This window comes from Anopheles coustani, chromosome 3 (assembly GCF_943734705.1).
Source record: "Anopheles coustani chromosome 3, idAnoCousDA_361_x.2, whole genome shotgun sequence".
Lineage (NCBI taxonomy): Eukaryota > Metazoa > Arthropoda > Insecta > Diptera > Culicidae > Anopheles > Anopheles coustani.
The window spans coordinates 54012559-54025622 of NC_071288.1; the positions used below are offsets into that span (position 1 = coordinate 54012559).

At 44.8% G+C, this 13064-nt stretch overlaps 4 protein-coding genes across 4 annotated transcripts; 3 read left to right on the forward strand and 1 right to left on the reverse strand.

Annotated features, from left to right (window-relative positions):
* Positions 1–210: 210 nt before the first annotated feature.
* LOC131262866 (uncharacterized) lies at positions 211–865 on the forward strand. The gene is made up of 3 exons (XM_058264955.1): positions 211–524; positions 588–685; positions 753–865. Exons 1-3 carry the CDS (start codon positions 211–213, stop codon positions 863–865), a joined length of 525 nt encoding a protein of 174 aa, XP_058120938.1.
* A 7460-nt stretch (positions 866–8325) lies between these two features.
* Positions 8326–9624, forward strand: LOC131259700 (uncharacterized). Its single transcript, XM_058261270.1, has 3 exons — positions 8326–8501; positions 8607–8746; positions 9494–9624. The coding sequence occupies exons 1-3, from the start codon at positions 8326–8328 to the stop codon at positions 9622–9624; spliced, it is 447 nt and encodes a 148-aa protein (XP_058117253.1).
* A 620-nt stretch (positions 9625–10244) lies between these two features.
* LOC131262877 (endocuticle structural glycoprotein SgAbd-5-like) lies at positions 10245–10665 on the forward strand. Its single transcript, XM_058264966.1, has 2 exons — positions 10245–10384; positions 10470–10665. Exons 1-2 carry the CDS (start codon positions 10245–10247, stop codon positions 10663–10665), a joined length of 336 nt encoding a protein of 111 aa, XP_058120949.1.
* A 1015-nt stretch (positions 10666–11680) lies between these two features.
* On the reverse strand, positions 11681–12433 carry LOC131258953 (endocuticle structural glycoprotein ABD-5-like). Its single transcript, XM_058260358.1, has 2 exons — positions 12267–12433; positions 11681–12099 (listed from the first exon to the last, which is right to left on the reverse strand). The coding sequence occupies exons 1-2, from the start codon at positions 12431–12433 to the stop codon at positions 11859–11861; spliced, it is 408 nt and encodes a 135-aa protein (XP_058116341.1). The 3' UTR covers positions 11681–11858.
* Between the last annotated feature and the right edge of the window lie 631 nt (positions 12434–13064).

The following is a 13064-nucleotide window of genomic DNA, read 5'->3' on the forward strand; positions in this document are numbered from 1 at the left end:
GCTAAATTTTCACGATAAAGCACTATCGTTTCATCACGGCACTTGCTCGCAAATCCATAGAATGACCTTGACTGGATGTGAAACGTGCGACACGAGTCAACTAATTTCTATAAATCGAGCCCTTCGGAAAAAGGAGTTAATGAAGTATTATCAAGTACAACTTTAAATATCACTCCACAACAAACTAGTCAATCAGTTTACTCGCGCATCATGTATCAACCAGACATACACCTCACGTTGTTAATTTCGATCACGATAGTCATTAACATGATACGAGGCAACACTTTCAATGTGTTTACGATTCCCCTAGAAAAAGTCAACTCTACAACATACTGTGAGCTGCTCGACGAGAAGCTGCGAGAGAATCAGAGTTCAGTTCTTCTGCTAGAAATAGGACGTGTTAGTCAAATCTACGAAGTTGTAGCAAGCGAACGAGGGAAAATATGCGATCAAACGTTTGGGTACGATCAAGAAATACCAATGTCGAATGTCACGGACACTCTCATTCAAATGATCCACGATCGGTATGGAAATGAAAAACAAAGCCGCGTTGAAGGATCCCATTAATTTTCATTCTCGCTTCTCAGCAAAGTGTCCGTGCAGAGCCATCGAATTGTGGACCATATAACCCTGCACACTACCGCATACGAGATCCAACTCACGGTGGAGCGAGCTGGGGAGCTAGGTTCGTATATCATCTCAGGAAGGCAGCCCGCAACCAGGTGTTTTAATGTCCTCCCATTTCTCCGCAGAGCCAAGCGATGTTAAGTCGAGAGCTGGCGGAGTAGCGAACAATGAGAACCTCCTTCTGTCCCTCATCGGCGGTGGACGCATTAAAAGCTTCGTGCGACAGAAAAACCCATAGCTTCTTGATATCATTACCGTGCGTAAAAGATCGAAACGTCAAGATTGGGCGCCCACTTTGGGTGCCCTTTGCGTTCCGTTTGGGTGGGGCATGGTGGTGGCTCATCGACAAAATCGACCTCCATCGGCCCTCGACTCGGTAGCCTAATCTTCATCTAATCCCAAACCAACCCGGGGCCACCCGAATCCCCGGGCCGAAAGACAAACAAATCCAATTATAATTTATTACAACCAGCGATAACATATAGCCCTACGCTTCCGACGGCTTAAATCGTCACATCGTGCGTCCCAAGGAATCCCTGGAACGGAACGGAGCTCTCGAGTCGGTAAACTTCGAATAAATATTAGCCTTGCTCGATCCGAGGTCCCGGTCGGTCGAAAAACCGGCCCGGCTCGCCTCGGACTTGAGATTGAAACCGACAATGGTTGCCATTTTCATTGGCCGGTTTTTAACCTTTATCACTAACCGAGCGGGTTAAGGGGTAAGGTAAAGACTCCACCCACTCTCCCACTCACAATGATGTGCAGCAAGTGTAAAGAATCTCCCAAGAATCCCATGCGTCAGAATCACCTTCCGTCCCGCAGTCGACGCAGTTTGGTTTGGAAAAACGGAAAAACCAACCCCTTCAACCCGTCACCGACCGGAGCCGACTCCCCGGCCAAAAACCGTGCGGAACATCAGTAGCCAGTTTGTCGGAAGCAAACTTAATTGAATAAAATTAATAATAATAAATTTATTCGTGACTAAACTAACTTGACCGTACTTTAAATTTATCATCCGTTCAAGAAATCTCGCCCCGCGACGTTAACCGGCATGGCCCCCTACTACCCAGCAGGGTTGGAAAGTTGATGGCCAGCGAGCCGGAAGGTGACAGATATGATACCGTGCGGTTACCGAAGGTAGCCAAGCTTGTAAATAAGGTTTTTCGGATCAAGAATGTTTGCAGACTGTGGAACATTTTGAACTTGTCCTACGACAAGTCTAATATTTTACCAGTGGTACTTGAAATAAATACATTCCTGGATTTTATGTCTGTTTCTGTATTATAATTTAAATAAAAAGAAATGATTGGGTGTTTCAGGATTATCAACTGTGAAACGTGTTTTGCTTGTGATTATGAATCGACACTTTTTGTTTGTTCAAGTAAAGTCATAATTTTTTTTTCTCATTTTACGATTTTCGTAATCTGTTCGATACTTTCACTTCAACTTCAAGATTTCACAGTTACACATTCTCACTATCCTACCAGTGAAAGTAGGGCAGCCTGTTTCGGATTGAGTTTATTTCCATCGCCGACTCCTGCACAAGGATGTTCGGTCGAATTAGTTCCGTCATCCGCCGCCGTTTGCGCCGATGCATCGTAGTTCTCGCACGGGAACTCCTCAAGCGACGGGTCTTGGCCGTTGTCATTACCTTCGTCCAACCGAGTGCCCAAGCCTTCGCCTTGTGTCGGAGTGACATTGTTGGAAGCTACATTAGGCCGAGCGCCTTGCGAGTTTTGGTAGGTATTGTCAAAACCTCCTTGGTTTGGAGCTTGAACATTATTTTGGTAGTGTTGCTGAGGTTGCTGAGGTTGCTGAGGTTGCTGAGCTTGCTGAGGTTGGTGAGGTTGCTGCAGAGGTACCGACGGTGCGGACCCGCTCGGATGTACCGGACGGGCCTGCTGCTGGCCACCGGTGATCGTCAGCCCTGTCGGGGCACTCAGGTCTACTCCTGCCACCGGCGTCTGTACACCGACACCAGCTTGCAGTGGATTCCAGCTCGGAACGTTCACGTACGGGTTGATGAACGGAAACTGAGGCCTGCAAGGTGGTAGACGGAAATCCGGAGATTGATCATTCTCGGTATATTGAACGGTGCGCCCACTTGTTAATTCATTTCTCACGATCCACCGATTGATTCTCACCGTGCAGCACGAACACTTCGAACCAGCACCACGGGATTGGACACTGCCACATCGAGCAGCGCCAGCGAGCACACAAGCACCAGAGAAATCGAACTTTTCATCCTCACGATTTGCACCGACTCACGGCAAAAATGCAACTGAGACTCTGCTTGCCAAAAACTACGCCTTATTAGCCCACGACACAACGGTTCCGCGTGTCTTCGTTACTAGTTTTTCTTGATCCTTTTAAAATATATCTAATTAGATAAAAATGGTATGGTATGCTTCGTAACAGTAAGCTACAGATGGAAGAGGCTGAATAGAATTTTATTATCTCATTTTAAAATTAATTTAATTTCGCGAATAAAGGTAAAAGCTGAAAATTTAGTTATTTGTTGAGCATTGTTGAAGATATTTAATTTATTGTATTTATTTAACGTGAATAAAAAATTGCTGCTCCCTTGTCTAAGAAGTGGTATGAAAAACTTGCGAAAGAATTCTTAAACTTCTTTGTTTAATTTGCACAGTTTTATGAGTCGAAAACCACGTTCACTGTTCATATGAAACGTGTCAAGCACAGAAATTCACAATATACGCAATACACTCACTTGCCACACAACTGAAGCCAATTACTGTAGGCTTATCTTTTTTTGTTCTTTTGCAGTGCTTCGCACACCTCCTACGAGATGAAACAAACAGGTTCCGGTTTCCGAACCGGTTTTATGAACCATCTTCGACGGTATTCGTGCGAGACAAAATAAATTGATTGCTATCATAATATATGATCAACATAAGGCCGACAATAGTAGTAGAATACACAAATGGACGAACGTTGGAAGACGATATCACAACAAAAACATGCTCTTCAGCGAAGTTAACAGGTGGTTAAGGTCAATGGATGGGAACGCACCCATTCTACGCTCGTTTCAGTCAAAACTAGTCAAGCTCCTTTCAACAGAAGAGCTCTTACGCAATTTTTTATCCCGTTGTTTTACCAAACAACAAAATATTGCAATTTTTTTAATTTAGTAGGGAATGGATCTGTTGTAATAGATCGATTTGACCTAAGCTATCACCGATACATCGTTTCAAATCACTTACATGAATAGCTCTCAAACAAATTAAGAAAAGTTTAAAACGATTTTTGAAGATCTTAAACTGTCGTTGTCAGGTTGCGCATTTCAGCGTTTTTACTTTAGAGCGATTAACTTTAGTTACGTTACCAAACAAATTGTGTCTTTAACCTTACTTAAACAATGATTTCTAAGAAATTTTAAACATTATCGATTCAGAATTAATTCAATCAATCGATTTTTTATTTCAAACTTTATTTTCTTTGATATTTGAAAACCAATAGGAAACAATTTACCCCAAAAGAGAAATCAATACCTTTTGATCGATTCTATTGCCAAGCCCTTCCTCTTCTTCCTCTTCCTCTGGTGGTAAGGTTGTTTCTGTCGGCCCGGGAGCCACACTGACCTTCGATGGGGACAAAACAGACGTTCCCACTGGCTTTGTACCAGTTGTTAAAGCGGTCATCGTACTCGTGCTACTTTTCGTCGTACTCCCGCGGGTAGCTGCTGTAGCTTCTGTAGACATGCCCAATCTTGTCACCGGATCGAACACACCAGGTCTTGGGGATCCCTGTTCCTCCTCGGAACCTCGGGGGAAATAAAAATCAACCACCTGCGGTGGCCTGGAAGTGGTGCTGGTTGTTGGCGCCGATGGTAGTGTGTGGGGCCCAAAGTACGGTTGCCGTTGCCACTGTTCGAAAAAGTTCAACTGATCCGGACTGGGAATGATGAATCCGAGTGGATTCGAACGCAGTGTATTATCGGTTTTCCGAGGGACCGAAGTCGTTGGTCGTCTCGTTTTCATACGCCTCCTTGTGGAAGTCACTGATAAGGTCGGCGGGGTAGTAGTTTTGGAAGTGGCTGGTTGCGTTACATCAATGATAGTTTCGGTTGAATCAGGCACGGACTTGTTGGACACAGGAGTTGTGGAGGTTGCATTTTCCGTATCTTGCCCCTTGACGAACTGCAACAACTCAGGAGCCGATTGATTTCCAGCAGTGCCATCGGGAGTCGCCGGGGGTAAATAGGTTGTCCGTTGCGGAAAACGTTGTCTAAACATCGGATCCAACTGTGCACTGGAAGGATAAGTTCATGCAAGAAATGAGTCTTAACTCATTCATCAAAATCAGCTTCCAACGACCTACCGAACGGCTGCGACCGAACGTAGTATCCCTTCGACGGTTGCCGACTGTCGCTCTGCTCCGTCCACATGATGCGGAAGTACGCACGAGATCGCCAACCAACAACTGAATACCGCGAGTAACTTCATCGCCTTCTCAAACATGACTGGACATAACGGCAAAGAAACGGATCACTCGAAGCCCAATCGATACCCACGTCCCGATGAAACCATATGAGCAAAATCAAACCTCACAGGAAACCCACCTGGAATCCCCCACTAGCTATTGTTAATATCTTCCAGGAGAAAAAAATGAAAACATAATTAACAAGCAAAAAAAGTCATAACATGGAAAAAAACAACACTCCATCAATGCTAAAATTGTACATCGTTCAGATCAGGTTTACCTTGCAACCACGAGGGAACTGGTAATAGGACAAAAACTATGTGCGAAGATAGACCATGCCGATCGCTTTCGATCTCCAATACTAGACAATTCCAATCTCACTCGGATCTCTCGTTGAGGCGAAGTTTTTCTCTGCACAGAAAACCCACTCATCAAGACACCTGCTGCTGCCATCAATCAACGCTACGCGATCGGCTTACACCTTCCATTTGTGCGGACAGCATCACGGATCACGTGAACCGAGCGACCTTCTCACAACAAATCCATCTCGCTGTGTAGGGCTAGGGGTTCTTCCCCTAAATACCATAAGCGGTACACCAGCAGCATCACCATCATGTCCTAACGATCAACGTCCCTATCTTCCTTCCCCAGCGCTTTTCAAGATCAAATCTGGACCACGCCAGAATCCCACTACCCCTAGGTCAAAAGTGTCTGCCCCAGGGTGGAGTAGCCCTTGGTCAGCCTTAATTCGGTGCTAATTGAACCATAGGGGCTGCGAAACGAGATGGACAAACTGGATGCTGACGTTGACGGCTAGTGTCAAGATCAAATCTGTAACACAATCCACCATGTCAGATCACTTCGAGGAGAGGGCAGCTTCCGGTGTTTTCTGACCATCCTCTGTGACCTGCAGCGCTCCGAGCCGGTAGACCAACTGACTGACTGGATATGAATGCGCAGCTCACTCGCCGTTGCATCCGTTCCATGCGCAACCACCAGGTAGGGATGGACCGGTCCGAACTGGACGTAGAACCCCTCATCCCCTGGAAACAACAAAAAATATTCACTCACAAACACACAAAGCTGGTGAAACTGAATGTTTGGAGGAAGCGTTATAAAAACACACACACAAAACTGGAATGATCGGTTCCAAAAACCAAAAGGCCGCACCGTCCTGTTGTTGATGAATGTTAATTTAAGTCTATGTTTAGAAGAAGGGGAAGAGCGGCATTGTACGTCTGGCGGCAATCATATTTCGAACCATACCGGTTCATTCATACTGTTTTGACAAATGCTAATGAAAAAAAAAACCCTTCGCGAATGCCGCCATCAAAAAGGGAGATATTTGGCTACGGAGACGATTTTTCTATTGGCATTCTAAAAGGTGGGCAAGAAAAGCAAACGTTCGTTTCGTACACCGACTCGGGCAGGTGTTGGGCAGCGGTCGTAAAAAAAACCGGCACCAAATGAGCCCTTCGCTGCTGGTAACGAATTCAAAATTCGGTCTCGTAATGAGGACCGCAAAGCGCGTGTTGCTATGTTCATTTCGAATGTGATTTTGGCTTCGTCTTTTTATGAAAAGCCGTTAGAATTTCGTAAAATGGATGCTTTCGCCAAAAAGCCGCCAATCGCCGAGATCTGGGTGTTGAACTTTGCGTCCGGCTTGGGATATGGATTGAACAATCGAACGCCCCACCGCCTGTGGGTTAGCCGCCATGAATATTTATTCCTTTTGCCGGTCGGTGGTGATGTATTTGAATCCGAGGCATAATTAGAAATGCGCAGCACGTTGACTACTTACGTCGATCGATGAAATATTCGCATTGAAAGTTTCATCGCTCGATCTTCTTGGATGCGCATTGATGTAACACTTAAGTTAATTAAAAACCATGATTCAAAAAATATTTTTTACTTCAGTTTTCATTTTGCTCTAAGATTCTAAATCGCAACATGCAAAATCCCATATTCCAAACGAGCCGATGTAATGTTTGAAAACGAAAGTCCTAAATGCTCGAATAAGCTAAACCAACAAATTCTATGGCAAACAACTGCTAACCGCACCTGTGTACCCTTCTGGACCTTGAACCCAGCAGGGGATGCTCGGGAATGGCATCAAACATGGTGGGGTTTATGTACTAACGAACGTGAATTGGGAGCCCCATAGGCGCAAGGTGGTTCCCAGCCCATCTGTTAGCAACGATTTTCAAAAATTTACCCCACGTTGTGATGCAGGGAGATCTTCTCCCTATCATGACCGAGATCTTCAGAACTGGTTTTCCACCATTCTGCAAAGCTAAATGGCTGACGCAAATCTGCTTTCTCTCTTTTCTCGCGCATCGCTATTCAGTTTCAATTGGTGGGCTTAGAATTTAGAATCACAGTTAATAAATTCAAACACTCTAGAAGATCACATGACAGGTTAAAAGTATTAAGCAAAGTGAACAGGATGGGGTTTAACTTTTTGCATCCGTTGAACGATGCGACTCTACGACTTCCTCGAGTACGCAAGCCATCTGAGCTCAACTTAAAATCACTCAAATAGACTCAGCCGGCGGTAACATAAAAAAATATATCCTTCAAACGAATTCGTTACTCAACCGATGCGAATAAATAACTCTGGTCAATAACAATACGATCCAATAATGATTTTCAAACACAAACTGTTGGTGGGAATGATTGAAACAAACAGCAAAAAGTATTTCAAACCTTCGTTAGAACAGGAGGAAAAAATCCTCAAAGTCCTCGATCTTAACTTTTAATCATACGATCGAGCTCGTTACAGTGCTCTCTCAGTAATTGGATGCAGTCAAGCGGCTGACGAATCTATTGAACAGATCAGCTTCCGCAAGTTGCGGCCAGCGCATGACCAACTTCTTTTTTTGCTTAGGCCACCGTTCTATTCCACTCGCAATCCATTGACACTGCGCACTCGTTTCATCAACCAACACCCCACCGCCTTAAGAAGACGCCCAAAAATCTGCCATTTGACGCAAAACCTCTCCCGGCTGAAGAGCGAAGAAGATGATCGCGCTTTAGCGGCACCGCGGTACCATCGAACTGGTTGTCCTACCGTCCCAGCACGTGGCCAATTGATTCCCCTCGCTCTGCTTGGTTGGCTTAAGATCGTTCGTAAGCGTTTAAGCACTAAAGCTCAAGCGTTCTGGGCCCGGGTTCGGTTTTCGGGAGTGTGAATATATAATTCGAACCGAAGTCCCGTCCACCGATCATAACCGTAGTGTCGCTAGACCTGTCAACATGCAGCTCGCTGGAAGTGGCAAGTGTTTCGGAACCGGTGCGGTGTTTGGTGTGGTGCTTTTTGGTCTAGTGCTGGCGCAGGTTGGATCGGGCGATGCATTTCTCTCGTTCCGACACGTTGTCACCGAAAGAATCGCCAATCAGACCGATTTTGTGAACAGTGTTCTTAGCGATGAGTAAGCGGACGCCTTAGACTTTTGGGCACAGACGTTTAGTCGGCCGGCTGAAACGTGTTCTAAGATTATGTTCTTTTTATTCCCGCAACACACGCACACACACAGGCTTCCACTGAAGATTGTCGAGTTTTCGCAACATGTCTACGACTGGGACCGTGACACGCTGAAGATTACTGGAAAGTGGGTCCTCAGTTCGCCCAACGATGACTATCTGTATTTTGTGGAGTATGCTCAGAAAATTGACAGTAAGTAGAAAAATAATTATAAAAATATGTTTCCCGGGAAGTGAGGCATCTCTATATTTAGAATCGAAAAATTAATCTTAAAAATTGTTGATATTGTTTAATGTACCTCAATATGTATTAAATGTAATGTATGTGTTAATATTGTTTAATCTCTCAGTTGAGTAACTTTGGAAGTGAAATACAAAAATCAACTCTTTGCAATTTTCCGAACTGCACTCAGCAGCTTCTTGTTTCGCTCTTTTAACGGTATTGACATACAGACTGATCGTTCCGTTTTAATTTTTTAGTTAAAAAACTGACGTTGAAAGATGTGCTAGTGTATTTAAAAAAACAGTCGTATTTTCTATGTAGTTCAATGTTTTCATGTGAAATAATTTTCCTCAAAAACAAATCTCACCGTTCCCAAAAGATATTTCAAATTGCATATTTTTTGTATCAAAACGAAAAGAAGAAGCCAAGTGCTGAGCAACTTGTGTGCAAGATCTGCTTACCAGTTAAATGACTTTTACATGACATTGATCCAACTGGAACCGGTAGATTACCGATTCAGTTATACGCGCAGTAAAGGTCTAACTTCCCGTTTCACCAAATCCCTTTTGCATGCAAGATCTGTAACAGGCTTTTTTATAACACAAGTTTAGCGCCAAAATTATAGCAACTCTTTCCAAATTGCAACGCTTGATCAAAATTTGAGTTATCCGTCCTTTTTCTCATAGGATCCTTACTGACACTTAAATATCATTGCAGAATCGACGGGCTTCAAGGAAATCCTCGAGGATCTGAATTCGAAGCAACTTATCACTGATATCAAGCGAGTGGAGCGGGTAAAGCCGCAAAGTTTTACCTTTGAGAAAACTTTTGTGTTCGGCAAAAAGTAACAATCGATGACATACTAACGGAAAGAGTGGTTAATTTATTGCTTCATAATTATTTGTGGTCGATGGCAGTCGTTTCGAAAACTGAAAAATTAATAAAAATTCTGAACATAGTTTATAAATGAGTTAACAGAGTTTTTCTTATATTTGTTTTTGGCTTCAAATTATCCCCGGTAAGATGACTATTGACCATTGTTTTGAACATTTCAGCATGATGTATTGACAAAACATTCAATACTCTAGCTTCATGGGGAAGAAACAATCAAGATGTCCTTCAAAATGTATTTGCATCTAACAAAACCTGGTGTCGAAAATGCCCATCAATGAAGCTTTCTAATGCAGCAGAGATTTAATATCTTAATCCTGTTTGCTGCTCCAAGCCGAATACCATGCTGACTGCGCGTATGCACGATTCTATATTTGGATGATTAATCAATTCCCATTAGTCAATCAAATTGCTTTGCTGCAGATATTGCAGTCAATTTTGTAAACTAAAGTCCGACTGGAGAAAATCACACACCCAAACTTCGGTTAGACCAAACGGGAACGCTATAAAAGATGCAGAATCCTGCATTCCCAGCGTTAGTAGTCCGTGCCGTATTCTGAAGTGTAAACGTGTCAAGATGCAGCAAAGTTTGTTAATTTGTGTAACACTTTCGGTCATGCTTGTTGGTTGTCTTGGAGCGCCGGCCGATCCCGTGGCCACGCCGTACATCTTGCAGTACGAAAGCAATAATGCACAGAACGATGGCTACAGTTTTCAGTAAGTGTTATAGATGAACCGGCCCCGGTACGGCTCATCCTGTATTTATTGCCGAACGTCCTCTTTCACCTTCCCCCCTGCACAGGTACGAGTTGAGCGATGACCAAAAGCGCAAGGAAGAGGGCACCATACGGTCCGGCCAGGACAAGGAAGGCAAAGATGTGCAGTTCGTGGCCGTCCAAGGACGCTACTCGTTCGTTTCGGACGATGGCCGCACCTACTGGGTGGAGTACGAAGCCGACGAGAATGGATACCGCACCCGGATGGGCACCGGAGCCTAAACCAGCGCTCGACACCGCGTTGGCAAACTAAAGAATCCTACACTGACCTCATTGATTAATGGATGTGAATTTCACTATCTTCACTGTGCAGTCAACTTTTCTGGCGCCGCATAGAGAACAAACAAGCATGAGAAAGAAGTTTTTGCTTCAACAAATAAATTAAAATAAAAAGATTAACACACCGACGCGTTGTCTCGGACACCTTATATTTTATCATATCAGCATCTTTCATCCGATGTTGATAAATGGATAGTAAGGTTTGGTTCCACGTCCCAAACCACAACACCGGCTTGCCGCTGATCGGTCGGAAATAATCTTAAATAGATTTAATTTCCAATTTAAACATATTTCTTCCTTCATTCGAATCCTCAAGCGAACGGCGAACAAATCGATATTCATAATTCTTTCTCAATCCGTAATCAATGTGGATAGCAATTTATCGCTCTATCTTCGCTAAAAAAATAGCTAACCATTTAATTTTTATTACTTTCGACCTGACGTATTCGGTGAAATGTTCTTTGTTCTACTCTGTTCTTCTTTAAAAAATCCTACATGGGTTGTAAAAACGTAGGCTCGCTCCTAAATCATACATTTTCATTCCATGCCGTATCTGTTTTTTAATTGAACGACTCAAAATAACAATCAAAATTAATTTTTGCAGATATTAGCAATATTGATGTTGATAAAAAATGATATAAAATCTCTGCCAAACTGTTCATTGTAAATGTTTGAATCCCATTCCTAGCTGAATGCTATTTTCTTTCGTACATGTAGATATGACTTTAAATAAATCGAATGCATTACATCCCATCATTTGCATTGAAATTCCCTCAAAATAAATCGATAAAGTTCGTTATCCTTGAAAAACTTAAATGAGACAATTTTACGAAGTAAGAAACAACCATAGTTTGTTTGTATTTTCCTATACTTTGTTTATTTGACTTCCTTAGTGTCGAAGGAACACAAAGCATCTTATTTACATCGACTACGCCTTAAGCCTAGAGAAGAATGCCACTGACTTTGCATGCGTGCATGCGGGTGTGTTGCGTTGTGTTGCGTTCTGCACAAGTGCTGGTTTCGGTGCTAAACATTTTAGCATTCGCTGAGTATGGTACGAGGAGGAGGAGGTATGTGCACTGGCACTGGCGAGCTGGGGCTGCGTCAGCCCGGAAAAGCGAACCGTCAAGCCCGGCTTAGGCGCTGTCAATGGGGGCATCCTGTCCCGGTTGGATTCCACCAGTCGGGCCGGTGCCCACCTTCGGATGGTAGCCGTTCTCGTCGGCGGTGTAGTTCACCCAGTACGTCTGACCGTCCGGTGCGACGAACGAGTACGAGCCCTGCACGAACAGCGCCTTCACGTCCTTGCCCTCGGCGTCCTTCACGTCCCGGTAGGTGCCGACTTCCGAACGAATCTGCCCATCACTCAGCTCGTACCTGCCGATTCGCGGTGGCGTGCCGTGGGAAAGAAAGAAAGTAACATCATCAAACTCACAACGCTTCGTACAATGTACCAATGCACAACGAAATGGTTCCACAAAACGCAAAACAAAACTAAAAGGTATCTCGGACACCGATCACGATCCATGTGGAACGACACTTACGTGAACTTGTAACCGTCAAGTCCATTATTTTCGCTGTAATATCGCACGGTTTGCACGTCATTTGGGTTCGGCTGTGCGGCACCCTGCTGGGGGGCCGGAGCAGACAACACCACACGTCCTGCCAACAGGACACAGCACACACTGGCGAACACTACGAACTGTTTCATCTTGCACTAGCACACGGCTGGGACGGCTCGACTCAGGACGATGCTGATCGGAACTAGAAGTTTGTTGTACTCTGCGGTTGCGCTGCCGACCGAATGATGCTCCAGAGTAACCAACACGACGTTTATATACAAAACGTGCGCATAGCGATACCCCGTCACCCTAAACACTTCTCGGCACCAACGGCGCGACCCATCGGGGTGGTACGAAAAGCCGATTGCTCGTGCGCCAGAGCGGGTCGAGGAAAGCACAGACGGGAGTACAGGGTGAAGATCTCGTCTGGTGGAAGATTCTGTGCGGTTTGCGTCTTCGGGCGTCTTTCTTTGCAGGCCGACGAACCGAAACCCATCCTAAGGCCCCGACGAAGACGATGCGGTGGCGATCGGCATCTTGGTTGGTTCGCTCGAGCCTCCCCCACCTAACCACCATTCAGAAGCACACCGGTGGCTCGGGTTTGGCTCAGCCTCGCTTCGAGTGCTCGGTGTGCACGTGCACAACGCGAACGAACGTACGCCACGCAGCAGGGGAAAAAGCTTTCCCGCCAACGCCCACCGCATTCACCGCGTGACCGAGATGAGCCCATTCTCGGAAACCGCGAATCATAATTCGGCCACTCTAGGACGGGGAAACTCT